At 35.0% G+C, this 26,308-nt stretch overlaps 5 protein-coding genes across 6 annotated transcripts; all 5 read right to left on the bottom strand.

The window, feature by feature from the left end:
• Positions 1-6: 6 nt before the first annotated feature.
• On the bottom strand, positions 7-3,852 carry LOC103493956 (transcription factor bHLH79). Its single transcript, XM_008454936.2, has 6 exons — positions 3,065-3,852; positions 2,474-2,671; positions 2,233-2,298; positions 1,253-1,321; positions 1,088-1,165; positions 7-421 (listed from the first exon to the last, which is right to left on the bottom strand). The coding sequence occupies exons 1-6, from the start codon at positions 3,353-3,355 to the stop codon at positions 293-295; spliced, it is 831 nt and encodes a 276-aa protein (XP_008453158.1). The 5' UTR covers positions 3,356-3,852; the 3' UTR covers positions 7-292.
• A 4,436-nt stretch (positions 3,853-8,288) lies between these two features.
• LOC103493957 (uncharacterized) lies at positions 8,289-9,401 on the bottom strand. The gene is made up of 2 exons (XM_008454938.3): positions 8,576-9,401; positions 8,289-8,501 (listed from the first exon to the last, which is right to left on the bottom strand). The coding sequence occupies exons 1-2, from the start codon at positions 9,158-9,160 to the stop codon at positions 8,346-8,348; spliced, it is 741 nt and encodes a 246-aa protein (XP_008453160.1). The 5' UTR covers positions 9,161-9,401; the 3' UTR covers positions 8,289-8,345.
• A 333-nt stretch (positions 9,402-9,734) lies between these two features.
• On the bottom strand, positions 9,735-12,709 carry LOC103493958 (uncharacterized). The gene is made up of 4 exons (XM_008454939.3): positions 11,944-12,709; positions 11,294-11,407; positions 10,899-11,186; positions 9,735-10,285 (listed from the first exon to the last, which is right to left on the bottom strand). Exons 1-4 carry the CDS (start codon positions 12,511-12,513, stop codon positions 10,085-10,087), a joined length of 1,173 nt encoding a protein of 390 aa, XP_008453161.1. The 5' UTR covers positions 12,514-12,709; the 3' UTR covers positions 9,735-10,084.
• Positions 12,710-13,348: 639 nt separating this feature from the next.
• LOC103493959 (transcription factor MYB35-like) lies at positions 13,349-14,942 on the bottom strand. The gene is made up of 3 exons (XM_008454940.2): positions 14,711-14,942; positions 14,486-14,615; positions 13,349-14,342 (listed from the first exon to the last, which is right to left on the bottom strand). The coding sequence occupies exons 1-3, from the start codon at positions 14,841-14,843 to the stop codon at positions 13,496-13,498; spliced, it is 1,110 nt and encodes a 369-aa protein (XP_008453162.1). The 5' UTR covers positions 14,844-14,942; the 3' UTR covers positions 13,349-13,495.
• Positions 14,943-16,135: 1,193 nt separating this feature from the next.
• Positions 16,136-25,227, bottom strand: LOC103493960 (DDT domain-containing protein DDR4). Of its 2 annotated transcripts, none has more exons than XM_008454942.3 (12): positions 24,144-25,227; positions 23,944-24,054; positions 22,138-22,224; positions 21,991-22,028; positions 21,837-21,918; positions 20,905-21,011; positions 20,627-20,783; positions 19,236-19,328; positions 19,000-19,123; positions 17,715-17,757; positions 17,394-17,585; positions 16,136-17,311 (listed from the first exon to the last, which is right to left on the bottom strand). In XM_008454942.3, exons 1-12 carry the CDS (start codon positions 24,555-24,557, stop codon positions 16,570-16,572), a joined length of 2,190 nt encoding a protein of 729 aa, XP_008453164.1. In that variant the 5' UTR covers positions 24,558-25,227; the 3' UTR covers positions 16,136-16,569. The 2 variants fall into 2 exon arrangements, with proteins under 2 accessions (XP_008453164.1, XP_008453163.1); XM_008454941.3 differs by having other exon boundaries at positions 16,136-17,317; positions 24,144-25,220.
• Between the last annotated feature and the right edge of the window lie 1,081 nt (positions 25,228-26,308).

Here is a 26,308-nt window from a genome sequence, read left to right as displayed (position 1 = left end):
ACAGAATTAAGAGCAGTAATGGAAGCTTAGTACGTTCTTTCTCCGAGTACAACTGCAGTCCAGATTAATCAGTCAGTAAGTTACAAATTGGAAGTAGGTTCAATTTCTGTAGATGATACAAGTAATTGATCGTTCCAATTATATCGAATGGTCCCTAAGGGGAATAATACAAGTATTTGATACTAAATGATCAAACATATATATATATATATATATAAAATCTATCTACTGAACTAAATAATGAGGAAGCCAAATCAATTTTGACATTTGATTATAAGAAGCCTATTGAGATCTAAGACGTTCTTTCAAAACCTCCACCGATTTGCATATGCAACCATTCAGGTTGTGCACCTTGGGTATAATCTCTTGCTGCTTGTGAACCATATAATATCCCAGCTGCATCATATGGTTGATTAACGATCTGAAATGTCAGATAAGAGAGTTAAGAAATAATTCAATATATCACAACAGATTTCTACAAAATGAAAGTTGTTCTAGGAGCATGTAAGAACATCCGAAGAGGGAGAGAGGCCGGGGGGGAGTTGAGTGACTAGCTTATGCTCCCCACAACTAATCTCACAAGACGATTTGACTCTACAACATTTGGGTATCCTTATAACCTCCTTTATCACGAAGTTTTTGAGTGAAGCCAATTTAACTAAGAATAAGATATGAAACCTTCAAGATTATGGATTGGTCCACTATTAAAATAAATGTTTAAAGATGGTGATAGCAACTTGAAACTATACCGTTGGAACCAGGGCGAAGTTGCCAACTACGTTAATTACCAAATAAATCATATGCCCGTCATGCACACAAGCGAGACACCTTTGGTGCAAAAAATTATAAACATAAAGCCTACAAAGAAACAGCCAGCCAAGTTTAAATTTGTGGATGTTGTGGTGAAAAGAAGCAATCAAAACTGGGCATATACCTGTTTCCTAGGATTTTTTGAGATTAGAGTTTTAGAAAGGGGTATGCCACATTAAATACTTTTCATCTAGATAAGATGGCCAATCAGCAATGGCTAACCGACTTCTTTTAGTATTGCTTTTCTCTTGATACATGAAATGAAAATCAGACTTACATTTTTTACAGTAAAACCTTCTATTCCAGGGCTTATGCTCATCCTGGAATTCACAGCTTCAAGTTTCATGGAGAGGAACTACAAATTTGAGCCGCATATACAAAGCTCAGATTAAATAAGAAATAGTTTCGAATAAAAGGAAAATCTCAGGATTAGAGTATATACCTCGACCTGACGTTGCAGTGATTGGATATAATTTATTATCTCATCAAGGACAAGTGCTTTTCCAATAACCTAACAGGTAGGAAGAATACACATGCATATGCAAGAAAAATTATAATTTGAACTTGATTTTCAATACGACTGCAACCAAACTCAAAATTAACATCCCCCAACTCTTAGGAAAATCCATCCCTGAACCACTAGAATAATGACAATTTGATCTCCAGATTTCTAATTTGATCACTCTTGTCCTTAAACATGACTAATTGTTTGTGTTACGATGTATCATGCCCCACTAACATCGTCAGCTTTTCCATTAACATTGGCCTTTTTCCTGGGGTAAGAATTACAATTAATGAAAGCTCAGAGACATTGAACTTTGTTGTAGTGCTCTTCTCTTAATTTTTTTAGACCACTCCCACTGAACCACTCTCAAAATTTCCTCTCTATAGTTATTCTTCTCAGTGACTTCATCGCATGCTGCTGTTCTCATTTCTTTCCTTCTCTTTCACTCCCAAATTTGCTGCTTCCTCCTCTTTTTACACAGTTTTTCTCTCTGACTTTACAGACATAGAAAGAATGAAGAATGTACTGGACTTAAAGAAAAGCTTATTGGATATAATGGTAGTGGCTGTGTTGCAACCATCTCTCATGTTTAGGAGTAAAATTGACCAACCCCTTCCCCCTCACATCTTAGATCAACTAAACTTAGCGTTTAGGAGAGAGAGAGGTTCTCTTCTCACATAAGCTCCTCCAATAACTTTCCAGGTGTTTAGCATTCGAAATGGCAGGGATTGCATTGCAGTAGATTGGCCTTAAAATTGATCAAGTTATAAGTCAGAAATCTAAATTGTACCTACTCTTACAGTTCAGGGTTGTTTCCAGAAATCTAAATTATACCTAATCTTACAGTTCAGGGTTGTTTTTAAAACTTTCTCCCAATGGCTACTTGCCTTACACACAAAGTAACAGATAAAGAGTACCTTGTTACAACCTGGAACCAGGTCCTGCAAAATTTTCATTCTCTCACTGATCTTCTCTCTTCTAGCCTGCACATATGGCTACAGTAAGGCAAGCAGGCAAAAATTTGGGAGGAAGGGATAATGGATATATAAACATTCCAAATCTCCTCCAGTAACTTGAAGCTATTAGAAAGAATGGTAAGAACTGTCTGATAAATGATTGAGATATTCAAAGCCCAAACAACTGAGAGGAGTACATTACTCTTTCTGCTAAACTATGGCTATCAGTAGCTTGGCCCCTTCTTGCTCTGACATGGATGTAATCTTTCGGTGGTTCGGGTTTCGGGCTTTGCTCGGCCAGCTTCTTACCATCTGCTGAGTTAGGATCTACTTCAGCTTTTATACCACCATTTTCATCTCTGGATTCCACTACTTTCATTCGTTTATCATTTGAATTACTCTGTATGAAATGGAACGTACAAAATAAATTGGCGATTACTACCTTGATTAGTAAGTCAATAATTTATAAACTCATTGAAAACTTTAAATACAGCATGCTTAAATGTAGTTAGCCAGTGTCGAGATATATGATCACTGCATACATCAATGGGCAAGTCAAGTTTCTTGATAATCTTGGAACAACAATAATGGTTATATAAAGATTATTAGCTGTTTTCTCTTCAATGGGAGCTCCTCCCTTCAAAAAAGAAGAAAAAGAGTTTCATCTTTTAAAAGTGAAACACCGAACTAACAGTATACAAATTTGACTGGTATCATTTTTGTCCAAAAGTGGGTCAACGTAGCCAAATTGAGAGCAAAAGGGAAAAATGAGGAAGAAAACAAGAAAACTAACCAATTGATTAGCACTACTAGTGGAAACCATTCTCGAAGATTCATCTTCAGAGCTCACATCCTTCCTCTTCCTCCCACCGCCACTCTGCTCCGTCACTGTCGATTCTTCCATTGACCCATCACGATTCGTGGAGCTCTCACGAAACCCACCAAGATTCTGAGCCAAATTAGCCATTCGAAGCCCCAATACACTCCCACCCTGCTCCCCTCCAAAAGGCCAAATCGAAGCCAAGCTGTAAGCAGAAGGATTCGCAGCAGAAAAGGAGGATTCGTTAACAAGGGGAGGATCCATTTCCGCTGACCCAAATGACCCAGAAGCAGTAATTCACAAGGGATCAAAATCAGATGTCAATGTGGGACTAGCAGAGAGGAATCGAAGAGGTTTTGGGGTATGAATTTGAAGATGGGGATTCAGAATTGGAGTGAAAGTGTAGGTAGTGAAGACGTTATTTATGAAGCTGCTTTGGGGAAGGGAAGAGAAGGGATTGGGTTTTGAGATGGGGTCTGAGAGAAATGGATTCCTTTGCTTTGCTATGCGACGAGAAGGAGAGAGATACTGTGATCTTTTAGGCAGTGGCGCACACTGTGCTATGAGCTTCCATTTCTCTCACTTGCCTGTAATTTTTGACTTGAAGAGTGAAAAAGATAGAAGCTTTTATGAGGCTAAAAACTTTAGATGACAATCCTTTCATCTCACTCTCTCTTTATGTTTCTTTCTTTCTTCCTTTCACATTTACTATTCTCAAAAAACATTATTTTATACTTTATTAATTCTTTATGAGTTTTACTAGTTCATATCTATCTAGACTTGATAATATGGTGAAATTTATAATTAATTGGACTTCTTACTCGAAACTCCTCGTTAGAATTTTGGATGAAAATTACGATAAGAATGATTTGATAATTTAATTTTCTATTATAGATCACTACCAAAACTTTAATTAAAACTTAATCACAATCCACAAGAATAGTATTTATAAATTTAATTTTAAAAATAAAAATAAACTATTATTGAGTGAGACTTTAGTTCTATCGACACTGTAGAATTAACATATAAGTTAGAATATGATCATTGTACTCTTGTTTACACAGAATCTTGTATATATAAACGCATATTGTTACGTATATCTTAATCTATTTCATTTTGACATTTAATTTAAATTTATGATGAATATATTGAGTCTAAATAGATAGGTGTACATATCAATGAACCTAATTACCTTATAAGTGGTGAATCTTTATGGTTGTTAATAAGGAAAAAAAAAGCATGTTTATTAGATACATTTAAAAGGAAGAGACTACTAACAAATGAATCAATCAAATAATAATAAAAAAAAGTTATGAATAGTTGTTGATTCAAAATATAGACTTACTAAATCGTCTATATAACATGCCTATAAATATCTCATTCTCAATAATTCATACATCTTTAATAAATATTAAGGATTTCAGAAAATTTAACAAAACTATTTTAGATAAAACTGTTAATCTAGTAGATGAACTATTTGAGTGGTTATGTTTCAAACTCTTCATTTACTTTGTTTGATAGGTTCGAAAGTTCAATGGTAATGTTATCGAGTCTATAAAAATTTTCAATTTTATGTTTAACAAGTCTTTATTATTTTATACAATTTTTTTTAAAATAATAAACTGTTCAACAATATATAACTTCAAAAAGTTTGTCTAAACTTGTAATTTAACTTTCTTAAATTCAAGAGGAAGGACAAAACTTTCTTAACTTTCTTAACTTTCGTATTGGACTTAGATTAGAGATCACTACCTTATTCAAGTGAGTATTGCAAGGACAAAACTTTTGTCCTCCCTATATCCGTGTTGTAATAGCTTTCAACTCGAAATCTATCCATCAATGGCCTAACCCTATCTTCCCTCTAGTAGTTGAGAAAATGAAATTGGAGGGTGCAAAGTTAAGGCCCAAGGGCACTGTCAAGGCCTAACTTGGTTAGCACAAAAATGAATATTGAGCCATAGAGAAGTAATTGATACCCTAAAAAGGGTCCTTTCACCATTCCTTACTTGGTTTCTTGCCCCACTTACCTTTTCCAGTCTAGTTTGCCTTCTCTTTTCATCTTGAGAGTGACCAATTTCTCTCTTTTCTCCCGATCTTTTTATCATGTGCCATTTTTATTTCTTCTACTTCTTTATTATCTCGAACAAAGTAAATAAACTACAAAAACCACCTCTAAAGCATGGTGATAGTTGTAGTCTATATTCTTAAACTACTCTTAATTTCTACAATTATTATAAGTTTGAGGATCAAATTTTAACACACGTGTAGATGTTTGAGGACCCACTTTTTAGACTTGAAAGTTTGAAGGCACGATTGCAACCCCACCATAATTCAAGGGTGGTTTTTGTAATTTCTCTAAACAAGAAAAACTTCTTAGCACCCCTAGATCATGTTCGAGAGAAATCTTATAATAGGTAAAATCACTTTTATCATGTTTAAAGTTACTGAAAACAAGTTTATTGATGCAAACTTTAGTTATAAGAAAATATCTTCATAATCAATAATATTATTTATAGAGTGATGTTTGATGTATGGAAAATAGGCAAGTGTCATAATCAACTTGAAATTGAACTATTTGGTAGGGTTGTGAAAATAGTAATGAAAGTGAAGGTGTTTGTGATATTGAAAGTGGCTTTAAGGGGGGTTTTAAGTAAAAGTGTAAAAGTTCAAATTTAGGTAAAGTTGCTAAAAAAAGCAAAGATCATTGTCATTCTAAATATGATAATAGTAGACTTTAAAATTTAGACCAAAGTCAGAAAGTTGGTTTTGCCCTTGTTTTCTATTTAGAAACTTCCAATTTGATGTTATAATAATAATAATAATAATAAACAAAAAAGAAAAAAAAAATGTAAGCTTTTGATTCATTACTGATCTTTCCCAATCCAACTTACTTGTCACTCTATTTTCATATCACAATATTCCCAAACCCTAATTTCCAATTGTATTGGGCCCAATTTAAATATTTTGGCACAAGCCCATAGTTTGGCCCAATTAGTTTTAAATTAATCCTTCAAAGGCCCAGCCCAATTTCACTTATTCTTTTTCCATCCCTTTGAAAATCCACATTACAAGCAGCAAATCTTATATATACACACAAATCTTTTATATGTATATATATATAGAATGGAATGTGATATCAATTACTACTCAATTAGGCTTAGTTTGATGAGAAGTAAAGGACTTTATCTATGTATTTTTGGAGCAATTGCAATCGATAGTTATCTAATGGTTAACGATTAGAGAAATTCTTACGGATAAAAAAAACTATTTACAATTGATTCTCTATCGGCAATTTAAGTTTTTTTTGCTATATTTGATAGGCTTTATTACTAATAAAACTTTGAAAAATACATATAAATTTTGTTAAATTTGTAAACACTTGTATTACGTGTAATACTAAACCTGATTGTTGTACTTACAATCGTTAGAGTGATAAGATTTGAAAATCATATTTGAATGGATAACACCCAGGTGCATCACGTGCACCTATCTTTATATATATCTTCTCGGTACTTACATAAAATATCAAAATATTTTGAAGAAAAAGAAAAGTAAAATCTATCCCATAACAGGTCGATCATGATTAAATAATTTGATGAAATGTATAAAGACAGAGGGTGTCGTGATGCATTTAAGTTTTTTTTTTTTTTTAAATTTTAATTATTTGAAGAATTGTATGATGTAATTTGTAAAAGGGGTTAGGTTTGGGGAATAGTGAGAGTAGTGACAATAGAGGAGCAGAAAGGTAAGGGGATGATGAGTCAGAGTCCTTGAATTGGCAGTGAATAATTAGAGGGTACCCTAAGTTAGGTGTAGCCATAGGAACTGTCAAAAAGGAAAACTCATTACTTACTATTCCCACACTCCTCACCTTTATAGGGTCACACACACCTCTCTTCTTTCTCAATTTCATTTGGAATCTTTCATAGATTCATATTACCAACCAATCACTTAAAATCATTATGATGGGGCTTTGATTTTCTTTTTGCTTCAAAATTTTAAATACTCATTTCATTTTTTTTCTGGGCAGTTGTTATTGTTAATTAAGTTTTTGATGTAGTTGCTGAAATTTGAGATATAGCTTTTCTTTTGTTTATTTTCGTGTAATAAACAATTGAGAATTGTTGACTGTGGTTGGATTTGATCCTTTTTCTTAAAGATATGCCTCGTTAGACTTTCAACTTTTGAATGTTACAATTATGATTTGGTGGTTTCCTTACTACTTTGGTGCGATCTTTAATGATTTCTATTGATACTCAATTCATTTTTAGTTCCTAAATATTACTTTTTACAGTTAAAAGTCATTTATAGACATATTTCTACAAAAATAGCGATTTAGATTACGAACAAATTGATATATTTCTCTTAAATTTATAATAATTAAATTCATTAAATTTAGTATTTTTACAAAACATTCATAGACAAAGAATGACGAGTTTGTAAACCTCCAATTTCAAAGAAATTATAGTATCATTAACACACACACATACATATATATATGTATGATGTTTTTACTTGAAAGTTAAGTTACGAATATATATTAATTATGCTGAAAAAACTCAAAATCAAAGTAGTTTGACCAACATAAGAAAAGATAATAAGTGTTTTATCTTCAAAAACAAAATTCCAAATTCCAAATTCCAAATTCCAAATTCCAAGCACGTTTATGAAGAAGATAAAGATATAAACAAACAAATTCACCGAAAAAGAAAAAAATAAAATAAAAATCTTATCATCTGCACATCCTTGTGTCCGAATATAGAAGAAGAGAATATAAATCCAAACCCCAAAATTAATGATGTGGGCCTTTCGCCTCTGCCAATCATTATCATAATCTCTAAATGAATCTTCAGTTCTCAATCCGCATTTACTGCAGAAATCACTCCCCACCATTATCGCTATACCCACTACCTTCAGTTCTTGATCAGTTAAGCGCAGTTATGAACATCAATGGTCAAATTAGAACTTAACAGATGAAAAGAAAATGGAGATAACAGAGAGCTTTGTTCTGTTTGAAGAAAACAGAGTAGTTATCATCATCATCATCCCTAAATGAATCTCTAGTTTTAATCTGTATTTACCGCAGCTACCACCTCCCATCATTATCTCCATAGCTATCATCTTCAGTTATAGACCAGTAAGCTTAATTATGAACAAAAATGGCGAAATTAACACAAAACAGAGGAAAAGATGGAGATTAGAGAGAGCTCTGTCCTGTTTGAACAAGAAACAGAGTGGTTATTCAGTATTATTTCTAATTGGCTCTTTGTACAGTAGTTTTGAAGAGAAGAATGTAAAGCTTCTGAGCCATGGAAAAATACAGAAATCCACCCACTGAATGTGTTACAAATGACCCAAAACTCTTCCCCACAATACAATGCCATGCCGGCCCGTAAACCCCATCAAATTCCTGCCAAAATCAGCCAACCCAATTCACCATTTTGAACAAGAAATACCAAAATGAACTAATTGATTTGTATGTACCTTCTTGAGAGTCAGGGCAAGGGATTTGGAAGTGAACTTTTCCATACTGTCATGTGCTTTTCTAGCGCAATCGACGGCATGGATTTGCATAAACGGTGGCATATCAGCCGAAACCACTTTGGCTCCATTTTTAGCAAACACATCTCCTAACTGAATCTGCGAGCCATAGAATGATCTTCTTCTTCCACTACGAGATGAAGAAAGAGAAATAGAGAGTCTGCGAGTGACATGTTCATGTTCCTTTAGAAGTTGTTTCATTTCCCTTTCTTTGGCAGTGATACAGTTGATCATATGTTCAAATCTCTCTTCAGAACCATTGAATTTCTCTGTAGTGGTGTGTTCTTGAGGGGTTTCATTGAGTTTTTTGGCTACCTTTTGCTCTGTTCTGGGGCCGACAGGGGAAGGTGGGTGTGATTTTGACAAGTTGTCTGAGTCGGACAAAGGGGTTGGGGGATCTAGTTTTGGTGATGTTGGGTGGGGAGAGACAACGGCAGGAGTGACGACGGCGACGGCGGCGTCGGGAGGTTGGTTTCTGAGGTGGGGGTCCATGGATTTGGATGAGGAAGTTGTATTATGAGTAGCCATGGATTTGTGGGAGTGAGAGCTATGGGGAGTGATGAAGGTGGTGGTGGGGGTGGATAAGTTGAGTGGGTGAGATATGGAACTGTTGATGGTCAATCTAATCTTTACTCATGCAAGCTGCTTCTGCAGACACAGGCCTTTATTGAATTGACCACTGAATTTATTGTTGTTTTCGTTTTTCTTTTTCTTTCTTAAGATTAATGGTTTGTATTTTATCACATTTGAAAAAAAAAAATCAATTTCTATCCTACCCAAAAACCCAAGTCAAAGTTTAACAGTGTGACAATAGACATAAAAATAAGAATACCTTAATCTTAATACTACATGTTAGTATTAGTCGAAGAAAGATAAACCATATAATCACGTTTATGTGATCATATCCAAAAGTATGAAATCAATCATTAAATTAATTTCGTAAATATAAGTGATTTCGAATATGACAAAAATTGTTATTTAGTGAAGATGAGGTCATCGATCGATAAAAGAGTCCTTGCCAATGTTTGAAGTTACTAACAATATTTATTAATTTCTAGCTCTGGTTTACCAGGAAACAACAATGCATTTGGCAAGGTGTGTATGAAGAATGTTCAAGACATGGCTAAAGCTTCATTCTAAAACTGAAGATGAGTAATTTGTGTTTCAGACTAACGGTCATCCAGTCCCATTGAAATTCCTCACGTATACAAAGTCAACTCTTTTATCATTCTTTTTTCCAATTTTGCACAAGTGATATACTGAACAAAAATACAAAACCATCAGTCGGGTGATGTTACAAGGCCGACTTACAGCTGGGTAGATCATCAAACCTAATTTTCACAAGAGTATAACTATACATCATGAAACTAGTCTTAGAACTCACTCTGCTCTGCTGAACCAGGAAGTGGAGAATCAAAACGAACTCATCAATGCAAATTACAGAGATGATCTCTAATTCCATGGGCTAGGCTGCCGAGCATCTCTGAGAACTGAAGTGCCCCCAGATGCAGCAGGAGAAGGTGAAGATGCAACGTAGTTGGTTCCGGATACAGATACAGTAGGCAGGTTTGGAGGAAGCCCTGATTGCGCAGCCGGAGGGAGACATGATGGACTCCCAGTAATGCCAAGATTTGTTCGGGATGGATGTGAGCCCTGCACATATAATGCTATTTTATGCCTCGCTCACTTCACAAGAAAAAAATGATAAAAACAGATGAACGTATCCTTGATTTTCACGTCAGGAATAAACTTGAAGAGATGGTACCAAGAACTCTGAAAGTCGATAGTTAATGTGAAAAACTTGAAATTTTGGTAAGAAATAGGAATGTGAAAAGAAGTTTCTTGGACAAGTTTTCACTCATGCATTCTAAAGGCACTTTAAAATGTTATTGATGCATCACTCATCACTCATCACTCATCACTCATCACATCACTAATAAAGTAATGAAAATGGTTTTTATTTTTCATAATTTTTTTGGGTAAGAAACTATGGTTTCAAGAAGAGAAATGAAAGAAAGCATAGGGCATAAGAAAAAATACTAACTATAAAGAAAGACCCCAATCCAAAAGAACAAGACCAAGTTTATAATTTTAAAAAGCCCAATGATTGACACCAAGCTTCCACACCTGACCTCTCAAAAAAGCATATTATTCTCTAAATCCAGACACGAAATCGCCCACTTAAAGTCAAGATAAAAAGGGCATTGATCATGAACTCATATAAAGCAATAATCAAATCCGTATAAGTCATAGCAACATGAATTACCATATTGGGTTGGATGTGAACAGGCCTTCTAAGAGGGGACTCTGAAGAAGGTGACATACTGCTATTCCGAAGCATTTGACGAGCAAGAAAATTCTGGTTCAAAAGATCATCAGCTTCTCCCCCTTCAATATATCCACTAGCATTCACTTCTGAGCCTACCCTAGAAGCAAGCTGTCTGGTCATTGAACCTGTATCAGCTGAGGCATCCACTTGAAGAGGAGCAGAAGGGCGAATTGCCGTTCCTTGCACACTACTACGCCTTTTTAATTCCTCTTCCACATGTAAGATCTGTCAACCACACCAAGAAAATGACCTAGTTGATTTATCAATCCCATAGGTAGTTACGAGAATTTTAGTGCAGAGGACAAGGTAAGGTGGAAGGATCAGGAATATACCTGTTTTAACACTTGAACAAGATTATGTTTTTTTTCATTCAAAACTTTTAACTTCTCTTCAACTTCCCTTTTCCTGTCCTCCTTGTCCTCTAACAAACCCTCCTCCTTGTTTGCCTAACACAGTAGCACGCATTAATGAAAAAGGTAAAAAGAAAGAAATGGAGAGAAAGAAATTAAAACAAATTTAAAACAGCGATGCTGGTGTTGAGACATTCTATATTGACAGCAAGCTCGAAAGCTCTTCCTTCAATACCACAGTTAAAGAAAACAAGAACCCGTTTTCAGCATACCACATTCTTTATTTCACTTCCATTGATCTCATCTTTCTTCTACCAACAGGAAGGCTCGACAAAATTTACAAGCTCGGCATACAATTTTGCAATAGTGATCTCAAAACATTCCCAAATGTCTAAAAGCCTTGTTAAAGTAACAATCTTTCTATTTTCCATCCTAGTACAATTGACAGACAGTTGTAGATGTAATAAAACTAACTCTTCAAGTAAAAGAAAACTTCATCACAACCGCGGCAAAATTCAGGACGCGCCAAGAAACAATTTGGAATGCAAGCAAGATCGACGAAACTTCAAACATATACAAAATGAAATGAAAAACAAGAATTGAAAATTGACAGAGCTGGTCAGAACCCATACCTCTGTGTTAGGGTTTTCTAAAACAGCAGGATTTTTATCTTTCGCATGCGCGCCACCATTTTCCACGGGATTAGAACCCTGCTCAGCAAAACAAGGTTTCCGACCATTAAAAGAATCAAACCCATCACCCGATTTTCCAATACAATTATCACCAATGTCCGACTTCTTCCTCTCCTTGACAAGCGCAGAAGGTCTTTCACCACCAACACTAACCCTATGAGTTTCCAATGGAACCTCAGGCGCAGACCCATTATTTCTAGGTCCATCACCATCCGATTTAATTAAAGAATTGGTATTAGGGTTAGGGTTAGGGTTAGGGGAAGTAGAAAGTTTGGCTGGAGAAGAAGAGGTGGGGGTGCGGAGGCGAGAGAGGGCTTTTGAACGACGGTGAAGAAGGGATTTGAAATCTTTAATGGAGATATTGTGGGTGGGCATAAGCCATCGGCGAGGAATATCAGGGACCCTGTGGAGGTTACCTCTGTAAAGGGAAATGGCCACCATGGATTCTTCTTCTCGAGCTCTGTTGCTGCTCGATGCCGGATCCCGTTTACGACCTCCCTCCGATTTCATAAATTTACGAATTTTCTTTAGTAAACAAAAGTCATAAATAAGTGAAAAAAAAAAAAAAAGAAAACCCTTTTATCCAAAAGAATAAAAATAAACAAACAAATAAAAGGAAAAAGAAAAGAAGAAACTGAATCCCTATGGGCAGCGACCCGCAATTTTCTTTGAAGTTTTAGGATCCGTTATTATCGTTTGGGTTTATATTTTACTTTTGTCCATCTTTTAAGAAAATATATATATATATATATATATATATATATATATATATATATATATATATATATATATATATATATATATATTTGAAATGCTTTTTTAACTTAGAGTTAGATTTGAATTATGTTCCTAAGTTTTGAAAATATTGAATTTCTACTCTAAATTTTGAAATGATTTTTAATACATACTTAATCATTTAAATTTTAAATATAAAAGAATTGCATAATAATTATTAAAAATAGAAAATTTAATAAAATATTTATTTAATAGAAAAACTAAGAGTAGTAAATTTTGTTAAAACTTTGCATTCTAACAAATGATTAGAATTTATTACATACATATTTCAAAGTAAAAATTTTTTTTGGCTTTTAACGATTTTATTGATCACATTGAAAAACTTGTAATTAAACTAAATTCATGGTACATTTACAATCAAGTTGAGTCTTTTATATCGAGAGCGGTAAAAAAGAAAAACAAATTATGTGTACTTACAAAACTATATTAAATTCGTTGGTGGTCATATTTGTGTCAAATCTACTTATAATTTTCTTCTCTTAAAACTAAAATAAACGGTCATTTGAGAAGTTGTTAGAACTTAGAAGATTCTTTCGTATTGAACCCTCACTCACGAAACTATACAATCTATTAAGATAATAATAACAATAAAAGTAACTCAAATAAAAGGCAGCAACTCCATTTTTTCTTTTTAGATTTCTGATTGGAATATGATCATCATAGGGATCAAGGTAAAAACAAAAATAGAAATTGACAATTATTGGTAAAGTGGTTCCTCTAAAAGATTAAGGAAGTCAAATAAAATGATCTTGTCCTCTTGATGTAACAAAGTTTCTATGAATGTGTTTTCAGCAGATGATGATGAAGCTTCAATATCATTGTTTCCAACCAAGCAATGCGTTGCTTCAAATCTATTGTATTGATAATCACATCTCTCTTTGTTCAGCTCTTCTTTTGATATCCCGTTTTCTGTTTGACAACCATTTTGATTTAAAGAAAACTCACCTACATTTTCGAGTTCTTGAGGCTCGGACGGTAAAAACGCATCTTCGAGAAGAAAATCCTGCCAACTAAATGTTGAGGAAGAATTTCTACAAGTAACTGTAGTGGTAGAGGAAGAAGATGATGATGATGAAGATGGTAAATAGCTTTGAGTATAGAAATGAGGTTGAATTTGTTCATTAAAAGTGCAATGTGAAGCTTCTGTTACCCGCTGCATTGCTTGCAGCTGAGCCAAAAGATTCAAAGGATGGTTGTTGTTTACTTGGTGGACATTGGCATTCATGGACTGGTCCATCACAGGTCCAGTTTCTGGCAGTAACATCGACGGCGTCAACAAATCTACAAGTCCTTGAGCAGAGTTTGAGTGGTGTTCTGGTTTCATATAGGCGGAAGTTTTCAATTCTCTACTGAGAGATCCAATTCTCTTGGTGGATCTAGGGAGGCCACCAATGTTTCCATAATCAGCTAATATTTGGGAGAATGGCTTGTGAGTAACCGGATCAATTCCCATTTCGGAAAGCTTTCTTCGCAGTTTCGTGTTCCAGTAATTCTTCACATCATTATCTGTTCTTCCAGGAAGTTGCTGAGCGATTATAGCCCATCTACATTCATAAGAACAACAGAAAACGAAGAGAACAGTCATTAGTCTTGGAGCAAAAACCGAGTCAGTCGGAAGCGTCTCAATGAACATAAAAACAAAACCAAGAAACAAGTTCTTAATGGTATGTTGCATATTTTAATGTACCTGCTACCAATTGCTGCATGAAGCCTGATAATCAATTCCTCCTCTTGGGATGTGAAGTTTTGATGCTTAAGATCAGGCCTTAAGTAATTGGTCCATCTAAGTCTACAGCTCTTCCCACATCTTCTTAATCCTGTGAAGCATCTCAAACACAACATTCAAGTTCAAGTTTCCACATAGCTTTATGTATAAAAACCAACCAAAATCGTCAGATATTCAAGTTTTAACCTGCTTTCTTTGGAGCAGAAGTCCAGTTGCTCGTCCCGTGTTTCGACACATATGCAAGTATTTTAGCATCTTCCTCTGCAGTCCAGAGATCTCTTTTGAGGTTTAACTTGTCACAGGAAGGAATTCTAACCATATTTTATCTGTCTGTATCAAAATATGTCAGGAAATGAACGATAAAAAAGCTAATGAGAAGGTGAAATCAAGGGGTGCACTTTGGATTGAGCAAATGACCCTTGTTTTACTTGAAAACCTTCTTTGAAAACGGTCCTTAAAGGGAATGGGAGGAGCAAATGATATGGTTTAGAAGGTATGATAAGTGTGGAAGCAAGAAAAGCATGGACCTTCTCATATTAAACTATATTAGCATGATAAGTAACATCAACTTAACACAGTCTAAGAGGAAATTAGAAATAATGACCTTTCTGTGTCTTTCTGGCCTCCCCAACCATATTCACATGTTTGGCTTCAAGAACAACATATCGGTCAGGTTTGAATCCGGTGAGTTATTCGGTTAAGCATTCTTTTAATTGCCCATATATTATAGTGAGTCATGTCAAAGGAAATGAACTACTCTTTTTTTATGATCACAAGTTTGAAAGAGTGATTATTTTAAATCAAAAACTTATATTTGTTGCAGTTTAAAACTGAAAACCTTTCAAAATTACAACCACAGAAGCAAGCCGTTGCAAGAATAATTAAACTAGATCTAAAGGTGGAACTACAGGCTAATGTACTGATACTTTAATACGTAGTTTGTTCATAACTGGGTTTGATAGAAGAATTTTCCCAAGAGTCTTCATCTTCATCACTCTTAATGCACTGCTAAGAAATTGGCTCTACTAAAGCTACTGCTCATACTTGACATGCACTTTCCGTATTACAAAATAAATCATAAGGGCAAACATGAAGGAAATATGTGAACGGATAGTAGTCCATAAATAGAAGAAGATTGAACCCACTGAAGGCCGAGGGTTTCATCTTGGTTTCAACTTTACTTGGCAACTGATCTATCATTCATGTAATGGTTATATCAAGCATGTTTAGAGATTTGAGTTAAATTTTGAATCTTGAAATTAATAAGTCTGTGTTTGAAATGCATTAGTCTAAAATAAAGATGATACAGTAGAGAGAGCAAAAAAGAAAATAAAATTAGAGTTTCTCATCAAATATGCAGACTTCAATTATCAGTAAAATTCAATTATTTAACACCAACTTTACATCATCACCGTTGTTCATACACTATAATATTTTGTCTCCTTTCTCGACCAACGAGCCTATTTCTAGCAAGTTGTTGAAATAAAATAGGTAAGTTTAGGCAGCAATGGATTTTAGGCAACATTAGAAGGACAAATGTAGAAGCGATAAAAGTGAGCTAATCATTTAAGGGAGGATGGTTGCATTACAAAAGAGAGCAATATCCGCAAGTTAATTAAAACAGACCCATCCAACCCATTTATATCGAGAGGGGAGATTTAAAGTCAGTATCATAATAGATAGAGCTTATACATCTAAAAGCCAACTCTTTCGGTTACAATATTAGTAAAAAGGTTATTGTACACTGATGGGTAAAACTATAGAAACACCAAACAAATTCCCCTTCCATCTATTGTTGGGTTTTCATTGAATGTGGACATTACTAAAAAAAATGGACTCCCTAATCTATCAACTCATCATCATCCTTTTGCTCCTTGCTGCAGTAACTGCACCAAGACACAGCTCGTTCGAATTAGCCTGAGGAAGAACTCCGATGCTAATATCTTCTGCAGGCTTACCACAAAATTTATAGTTTACTATCGTACATTCCGATTTGACGAGAGAATATTATAGTGATTGCTATTAAGCAAGCAAAACAAACGATACTAGAAATCATCTGTATCATCTTTCAATTCTGAAGTTGGGGCATCGTCAAAACCAGAGCCGGGAGCAAGCTCATTCAGATCAAGAAACCGTGTTTTTTTTGTACCGTCGGTTTCATCTTGATCTGGGCTAACCGATTTTTCAGGAGGATTTTGTTCCTCTACATTCTCTGCGTAAACTTCATCAGGTTGGTCAACTTTCATTTCTTGGTCATCGTCTTCTTCGTCATCCTCATTGTCAGACCCTTGACTTTCAACTGAGTAATCTCCATTCTCACTAGCATCATCTGTGTGCTCATCAGATGCAGCATTAGTCTTTTTAACTTTATTATTCTCTGGTTCAGATTCTGATAAATCGTACTGTCCATAATTTATTCTGCTTCGAGTAGCCCTTTTACTACGTCTGAGACCCGACTGAATCTCACCAACAGACCTCAACTTCGTCTCCCTTCGCGTACGTCCTGGTAATTTTTTTACTTTTCGTGGTTGGTCACTATCTTCACTAATGCTCAAGGATTCTTCTTCTTCTTCCTCCTCCTCTTCATCATTTTCTTCTTCATAGTGATACTCTTCATCTCCTTCAGAACTGCTGGACGTTTTCCGCCTCTGCTTGCGTTTTCGTAGATATTCCTCATCATATACAGCTTCACCAACTATATCATCATCACTGTCGAAATCTCCATCATTATCTGATAATGCTTCCACATAATCCTTTTCTGAATACCGCTGTGGCCTTTGCCTTCGTCTATTGCTAAATGTTAAATCAACAAATAAGAATCTGGTAATACATTAAGGTAATAGAAACACATAGTTCCCATTTTCTATACCTGCGATCCAACTGTTCAGACAGTTGGTCGTCTTCATCGGCATCGTCATAATCAGGTGACTTGGGTGATAGTGCACTGAAATTGGAGTTCTGAGGTGGATATGATGGACCACTCCATTTTCCATTTGCAGAAGGTTCAAGCTTTATAGCAGTTTCTCTTCTATGATTAGGTTCTGGAGATGGAGGCTTACGCCTGACATAATAGTAGGTATAAGGTAATGTAACGAATGGTACCATCTAGATAGTAAAGAAGAGATAGCCTAGAAAAAAGATATGCTATCATAATAAAAAAGAGATAATCATTTAGATATTAAATCCATACTTGGTTGTTTTGATAGCCTCGTTGATCGATCGATCATAATCATCTGCAAAATGATTTTAGTATTCAATTACAATGTTCAAAATAATACTGGGATATTGCATCAGCAACGTTGATCATTCCCCACAAGGAAAGATGGCAGAAATTACTTCAGAAAAATGGTTACATAATAATGGGATTATTACATGAAAAGGGGTGGGGTGTTTCAAACTTATGGATTCTTAGAAGTAGATATGCTGCTAACGTTGATGATAGTTGGAAAATTATATGCAGTAAACTTGTAAGAATTACAGGTCAATAAAGAACTCATGGTAGTTTCTGACATAAAAAGCCACTCATAGTAAGTAATCCCAGGCATTCAAATGACAAGATGTTAGTAAAAGAAAATGGTTTATGTCAAAGAAAGCCATTTATAACACAGCCTTCTGTAGATAGCAGCTACAAGATGTTACATTGTATATGTAACAAATGCAGGAAATATAACTGATATTTGAAAAGGCTCCATCCAGATGACAACAATGCTTGTTTGTCTAACCAAAATGTTCCTTCTGATAACAGTATTGAATAGTATGGAGAATGAATCTTGAAAAAACAATGAACTCAGGAAAAACAAAAAAAGTGACTTGTGTGTGTTATTCCTTGACGAGGTGTGGGGTATTCTTATCTACATCAGTTCATGTGATTGCTCCTATTTTCCATTTTTGTTTATAGAAAACATATCCATGATCATAATCATATTAAAAAATCATGATCTCTACAAAGTATCTTATTTTGACTTCAAAGAAGAGTTCCTTGCATCAATTTGCCCTCGTGGTGTGTTATGTGTGAATCTGATGCAGAGAATCAGTGTCATTTTTTATGCATTGCTTGTTTGCTTATCGATTGTGGACCATTATTATGGAGGCTTTTGGGAGTCTTGTTGTAATTTTAATCCTCCATTTCATTTATCAATGAAATCATCTCTCACGAATAGATTCTTCACCTCACCACTCTTTTTGACAGACATTACCAGAACAATAGCTGTACATTCTTCCTCAATAACCCCCCCCCCCCCCCCCCCCAAAAAAAAAAAAAAAAAAAAAGACAAAGAAATGAAAAACAAACGTTTGGTAACTGTTATCAAACTGGATATTGCTTCTTCAGTTCTTTAAAACTGAATGTTGACAATGCACACAAGTTTATTTTTTTTAGTTGAAAATAAAAAACACAACTAAAATGGTTAAAACTTCACACAAAAATAAAAGCTTCAAGAAACCAAAAGAACAAGACCAAACTGATATCTGCATACCAAATGTATAAGTGACAGGCTTTCTATCACGAAGTGAGCGTCCTGGACCAAGTCCATCTACAAGTGCAAAACTATCCAAGAGAAGAGCTTGTCTATGCTGTTTTTTCAGCAACCTTTCTTTTCTCTGTTCAAAGAAGTTAATGCACCACTTAAGCAAAGATGTTCGTCATATGCAATAATTGGCCTAAAGAGCAGCACTTAAGCAGGGATCTGACAATAAAGATAAAAATGAGTACCTTGTGAACCTTCTCAATCTCGGGAAGCATGTCCACCTTCAACTTTTTCCCAAGTGAAGCCTCTGTTCGATTTTTACTTGTAAAGAGCTTTTCCTGCAGCATAATAGAAAGAAGTTCTAACAAGGAATTTTTTTGGATCAGAAGCGATTTCATTGACGAACAAAATATCCAAAAAGATACAAAATGAGAGCCCTTTCATAGGAAGTACAATGGTGCAATCAAGGTGCAACAAGAGAGATTAAACTATGTACTTTGAGGGGATGTCCTTGATTACAACAAAAGAGAGCAGAAAAGGTAAATCAATAATCCCGGCGAGAATTGGATCACAGAGTTCAAAGATCCATTATGAAGCAGGGGACAGAAAATTGCAAAATTACTCGGGCCATATGAAAAGAGAGAAACAAGAGAAAATGGAAAGCCATATACAAGATCTTTTTTCTAAGAAAAAAATAAATGAGGGTGAAAAATTGGGAAAAGCACAAGTTAGTAATGGATAAGCACACCATCAACTTGTAGATTTTCAATTAAAAAAAGTTCAGGCATATTCTGTAATAGTTTTACAATTTTTTACCCTCCTTTCGTCATTACATTATTCCAAGCTTCTTTTTCTTGAAATACTACTAATCATCAATTTGACCTTATAAATAGTCCAAGTAACAGTGAAGTAGTAGTACTAACTATTAGACAAAGACTTAGTATATGTAAAATATTCAAACATACAGCTTAAATGTAACCAAAAGAAACAGGAAATTGCTGGAGAATTTCTAAGTTTTCAATTCTGTTCTTTGAAAACACGTTTTTTTTTATAAAAGGAAATAAAAGTGATTACTATTGGCAAAAGATCACTGTCCAATTCTGCAGACCTTTTTATCAGTGATCCATTTCCCATAGGGTCCACAGTCCAAAAAAAAAATTGTACGGTGGAAAAATAACAAAACCAACCTATAAACTAGAGCTTTCTTTCAGCCAGTGCTAAAGCATTAAAACAGATTCTTCAACATAAAGTTGTAATCTTAATAAGAGCAAGAATTAAAACAAATTAGCATGAAGTGATAAAAGTCTCATTCTTGATTATTCATAACCACACGGTTGAATCAAGCAAGCAAGCAAACCAGTAGACAAGGATACATTTAAATATTATTTGAAGAAGAACAAATAAGTACTTGCCCACTTTAATTTAACAAATTGGATTGAATTTGGTGAATCTTCTATAAATAAATTCTTGCATTATAACTCCTTACCTCCAATAAATTCTACTTCGCCCAAATTTAGAATAGTCAGTTAAAAGACAGAAACCACAGACTAACAATTTTTTTACCTTGGGGAGAAGGGAGGGGGTTGAAATGTTTTTCATGGGTTGCATGTGCAAGGATGAAAGTTTAGCGACTCACCGATACATCTTGAAATTCATCAAAATTGGTTGCAACTGTTTCCCACTGATATGTTGTAGAAGGAAGGACCTGTGAACCTTTGGCCTTGGCTTTTTTTAACTCAACTTTCCTAATCTCACGGTACAAACGATGACCAATTATGGGATCATCCTCATACCTGCAATAACAATTGCCCACATGATCAGTACAGGAAATAAATACATTTAAAAAGTCAGGATCTTTTATACCATTTGAAAAAAATGCCACAACATGAACAGGTTAAAAGAAAACGACATTACCAGAAATAAGTTCCATGGGAGTCTCCACCAATTCGTTCTTTGCGAAAAGCTGAAAGTTGAACTCCATGTTTTAGTGAATTTTCAATGTAGCTTCGGATATCTTCTTGCTGCAACAAACAAATTTTTTTTTTTTATTATTATTATTAAACACAGCTTTCACTGAGTAAAAATAAATAATTACAGGGGCATACAAAAAGCCAAGCCCACAGAAGCATGGTCCAACAATAAGAAAGCTCTCAGCTATACAAAATAGACCCAATGGAGTAATTACAAAAAGACTTCAGAATCGAAGCCTAGAGTGAAACAAGAAATCTAACAGGGGACCAAACATCATTAGGCCCTTTCCAACATTCTAAATGCTCTATTTTACCCTAAATATTGCACACAATTGCCCCCTCCCCCCTCCAAAAAAAACGAACCTTGTCGTGAAAGGGATGGAGGAGGAACTCCCTGATCGGCGAACTTCAACAATACTAAAATAACTGGCTATAGGATAAACACCCAACATGGCGTACAAAGCTATGAGGTAGGAGATGTAGGGTCACCAAACAATATCTGACAAATAATCAAAAGTGCAAAAAAAGAATAACAATACTTAAGCCTAATCACTTGAAGGGGCAACGGCGTGCGTTCAAACTTGATGTTCCTTGATGCCCTGATCTATTAGAGAAGTCGAGGAATCCTGCTACATTACTAAAATTTCTCTGAAAGGATTGAAAAGAACATTGACAGGTTCTCGAGAGAGCTCACACTCTGGAACAAACATGTTTCCAGTAGGATGTAACCTCATGCCAGCGCAACATAAAATAACTCTAAACCAATAAAAAGAATGCTGTTCAGTTCAAGGTGCCGTACTGTGTAAAAAACTATCAACTTCACAAAGCCAAATGCATATTGACCAGGATATATGGTATTTATTAAGAAGACAGTACCTCAACTCGGATGTCACATAGTGCTTTCAAGATGACCACTCGCATCCCAGGATCAAGAGTTTTATAAACTTCAATTTCAACTCTGAAAACTCAAAATGATTAGATACATGAGGAGATTTTTTTAATATGGGACAGGAAATCTGCAGGTACTCACCCATGTGAAGCAACAATGGGCAAATCCCCTTCAGCAACCTGCATAAAAAACCAAGGACTGTCCTTTAGATTGGAAGCTGGAAATACATGATCCTACCACACCCACGAGACAGGAATTAGGGCTAGATATGAAAAATAGGGTAGATACCCAGTGCCACCAGTCTCGCAATTTTCTGCACAATACAGTCACCCACGTACCCCGAGTAAGGGCCATTCTTGTAATAGGAGGAATTGCCTGAAAAACACATAAAACAAAAGTTATAGGGAGCTTATTACATTAAATATATAACATTAAATATATAACATTAAATATATAACATTAAATGAATAACCAAATTTTCATTGAGAAAAAAATGAGAAGATATAAGGACATACAAATGAACTAGCAAATATTTAAATCTGCATTAGATGTTTTCATAACAAGGTTAAAAGAGAGGTGTGCAGTTGCAACTTGGTATAAGGATAAAGTTTCCCGTTGATTTCCACAGAAAAGAAAAATGCAAAAATAGAACAGGTAAAACTTTCAGATGGAAGTAACGTGGCACTTAGTAAAGAATGATGGGGGACTTGAAAACATGATCTGAGAGAACAGTTTTAAGCCTGCACGCTAATGGGACATGAACCCTACTCTGCTTCAACAACTAAAGTTCATTTCTAAAACCTAGAAATTGAACATTGGACTAAAGCTTACTAAACTTTATAGGAACGGAAGCTAAAAATTGAAATATCATTTTGGCAGCCAACAAGAAGGGAAGAGAACCTCTCAAATTAAAACCACTGCGAACAAGTTATAAATTGACGTTGTTCACCACCCAGGGGAATTACTTTCATTAATTATTTTAAGGAGGGAAAAACTACATTATCAATTCATGGAAGATAATCCTTAAAACAATAAGACAAAAAAATATACAAATAAAAGATGAATGCTTCCATCTGATACTCCAATTTTTCAATCACCAAAAACTTGGAGAAGTTCTAGTACTCCAAGACATCAGAAGGCTGTCAACAGAAAATGGGATGGCTGGTCGTCTACAATACATAGCCACCCAACAGTTGGAAAGTTTAAAAGATCTAGCAGGCACAAGAGAACTTTTTACAAAACAACCCTATTCATTAACATAGAAGGAAATGACAGTATATGTATAACAATTAAAAGTTGGTTTTAATCAAACAAAACATTTTTTTTTTATACGAAATCATCAAAACAAAACATTGATCATCCAAAAGAAAAATGTGAAAATCTTAAGAACATCCCACAAACTAAAAACAATTACATTTGCAAAAGACTAACTTTCATCATGATTAGTTAAAAAAAAAATCAACCAACGCGCATGAACCTTTTTGCAATGCTTGGAAAACTTAAAATTCACACAGAAGCCCAATTAAAGAGGAGAGGCTCTTAGAGCAACTCAAAGTAGGAAAGGGAAGCATTTTCAAGCAGTAAGCATAATTTTTCTAGCAGAGGAGAACGTGCCATTGAATAACTAACTATTGATGACAGAACCATGCAACTTCTTGATCTTCAAATCTAAACTCAATGTCCCACTCAGATGAGAAACGAATATAGTCAGTTAACTTCTTTTAAATAGACACTTGAAATGGTAGTGCTTTAGCCAGAATAAATAACTTGAGAAACTAACACTTAAGTGTGTCTGTCACTCAGAACTCGCATCAAATCTCAAATTATCAGAACTACTGATTTTTTTCCGATGTTAGACAATATCAGAACTTTAAGATGATATGGGCGGATTAAAACAGAGGATTCAAATAACAATGAGTGGAGCCAACTGAAAAGTAAGTTCAACTACAACGATGAGCACCCAAAGCTAAAAACAACTAACAAAATGTGGATATGGAACCACATTATCTACAAGGCCATTGCTTTTCTCAATCAAAGAACCAACACAAAATCATAGACCCAGCAAAACTTTGAAGTTTAAATTCATGTTCCAACCTTTAGTAATGGAATGTGTATGTCACTCAAAGTGTCGTTGGGTGTAATCAAGGCGGTCTCAAACTCCTCAACTGTGAATTCATTATGAATATTCAGTAGTGGCCTAAAGACCTGCAGCTCGCAAAAGAAAAAAAATCGAACTCTCAAACGCAGCAATACGCAAATTTTAAACAAGAAGACACAATCCCACCAAAGCTTACATGCAAGAAATTAAGTACAGACGCCAGTTCCCACTTAGACCGAAGGCTCCAACGCGGCAACTGGGAAGGCGAAGGCTCCTCAACCAAAGGGGTCACGATCTTGCTGCATTGCTGCTGCTGTGGCGACTCCTCCTCTTGCTGCTCCTTTTTAGGCTTCGGCTTCCGCTCAACCACTGACTGAGCAGCCAAGAGCCGCTCGGCAGCACGAATAGTACAAGACCGAGAGGGTCGGTTCCTTCTGGTGGTGGGTTGTTCACTGTTAGTCGTTGTGGTTGTAGTCGTGGGCTCGTTCTCAGCAATAAGGTCGTCGTTGGCCGTATTGGGGTTGGGGTTTTCGATGTGGGAAAGTGGCTCAGGGGAGGATCGGTCACAGGGGATCGGAGGAGGAGAAGAAGAAGAAGAATCTTGCGACATAGTCGACGAGATCACGAACAACAAAGCAAGTTAAAGCAAGAAGATTACATGTAAAAGATCCCCAGTTGGGTATATTTGCATTTGAAAGAGGAATGAATTAGTAAAAACAAAAAGGGTTAGTTTTTATTTGTTAACAAAGAAACCCAGAAAGCAAAAACGAAGAAGAAGAAGAAGATGGAGGACCAAAGGTCCAAACCATCATTCAAGAAAGAAAAAAGGAAAGAGTTTTTTAGGTTTTTGTATTTCTAATGCTAAACGTATTTATTTTCTTCTTCCTTACCCTTTTCCCCCCAACTTTATACTAAACTAGAAATTGGGGGAAATTTTAACAAGAGAAAGAAACAGAAAGTAGAAAGAAGAGGAAACAGAAATGGAGGAAGATGAGAAGAGAAGAAAAATGGAAGGGCCAAAGCCAAAAACCAAAGGACACACTACCTGGAAATGGGATTCAGAGCCTTTGAATTCATTCCTTTTTTAACCTTTCAGTAAATTTCTTTTCCTTTTCCCATAATCAGTGTTTCTAACAAATCCCCTCTCATAAAATTTAACATAAAGATTGAATTTTTATGTTCACCCAACAATTTATGTTTGTTGTAAGGACCTAAAAGAAAAGGGGGAAATAAGATAATTTTAGGGTTTTTCTCTTCCCCACCCCTTGGGTCTTATGATTCCTTTGGTGGGTTACTGTTTGAATGTCCTTTCTTCACCCCATGAAACTTGTTCATCCAACAAAGTTAAAGTCTTTGGCTTTTCTTTTCATTTTTCCCCTTTTAAAAAAAATAAATAATAGAAACCCTTTTTATTCTTCCCTTCGATATTACTGAATATCATTAGCAATTTCAATGGTCAATATATCATTGGGTTTTTCTATATTTACCTTATACTTTTGTGGTTTTTTTTCTCTTTTGAAGTATTAAGTTGACTTAACACTGCTAATTAAGGAGCCCAGGTGCTTAATAAACACTTCTAAGCAAAAAATTAGCTGATCTAAATGAGTCAACTTTCTGCTAAATTTTGGCTCTAGTTTATTAAACAACTAAATGGGATCTGGATTTACTCAAGGAAGATCAAGTTAATATGCATCTGCTTTGAAGAATCTTTCCTTCTATGCTAGAATTATATTTGCTTGAATATAGGAGCTTCTCTAAAAGGTATGTCATCAAACAATTTTTTCATTTGAGTTTCGTCACCCAAGAGTGATGAAGCCAAGCATCCCAACTTGTGATGAGCTTTTAAAACTCATCATAACCATGAGTTTAAATCAAGTTATGTAAATATGATTATCCTCTATTTCTTTGTTCCAATATAAGTTGAGCAAATCGTAAAATCTACTGTGATAGTTGTAATTCTCTCAAACTTTCAATTGTGAAATCCGAATATTCAAACTCACGTGAATACTAAAATTGAATCCTAAAAAATATATAAGAGTCTAATATTTATTGTTATTTTAAGTTTGAGAATCTGGATAGAATTGCAACTTAAATTACAAAGTGAATGAAAAGCCATTTTTAGGATCAATTGTCGTTGGCTTCAATTCAATCAATCCATGCCTATGAAGTTTGGCTTGAACAATTGAATATAATCAAAGTTTCTCACTTTTTTACATCTTCGCATCTGTTGGTAGCAGCTCTTTTACAATTATTCTCTTTTTCCCCTTTTTTATTTCTTTTTTTGTGGCTCAGAGTTATTGTGGCAGTCAATCATTCACTCTTTTCATTCGTCTGTTTAAGGATAATGTATGATCATAATGT

This window comes from Cucumis melo, chromosome 2 (genome assembly GCF_025177605.1).
Source record: "Cucumis melo cultivar AY chromosome 2, USDA_Cmelo_AY_1.0, whole genome shotgun sequence".
NCBI classification, from domain to species: Eukaryota; Viridiplantae; Streptophyta; class Magnoliopsida; order Cucurbitales; family Cucurbitaceae; genus Cucumis; species Cucumis melo.
This window is presented reverse-complemented; position numbering and strand designations above follow the sequence as displayed.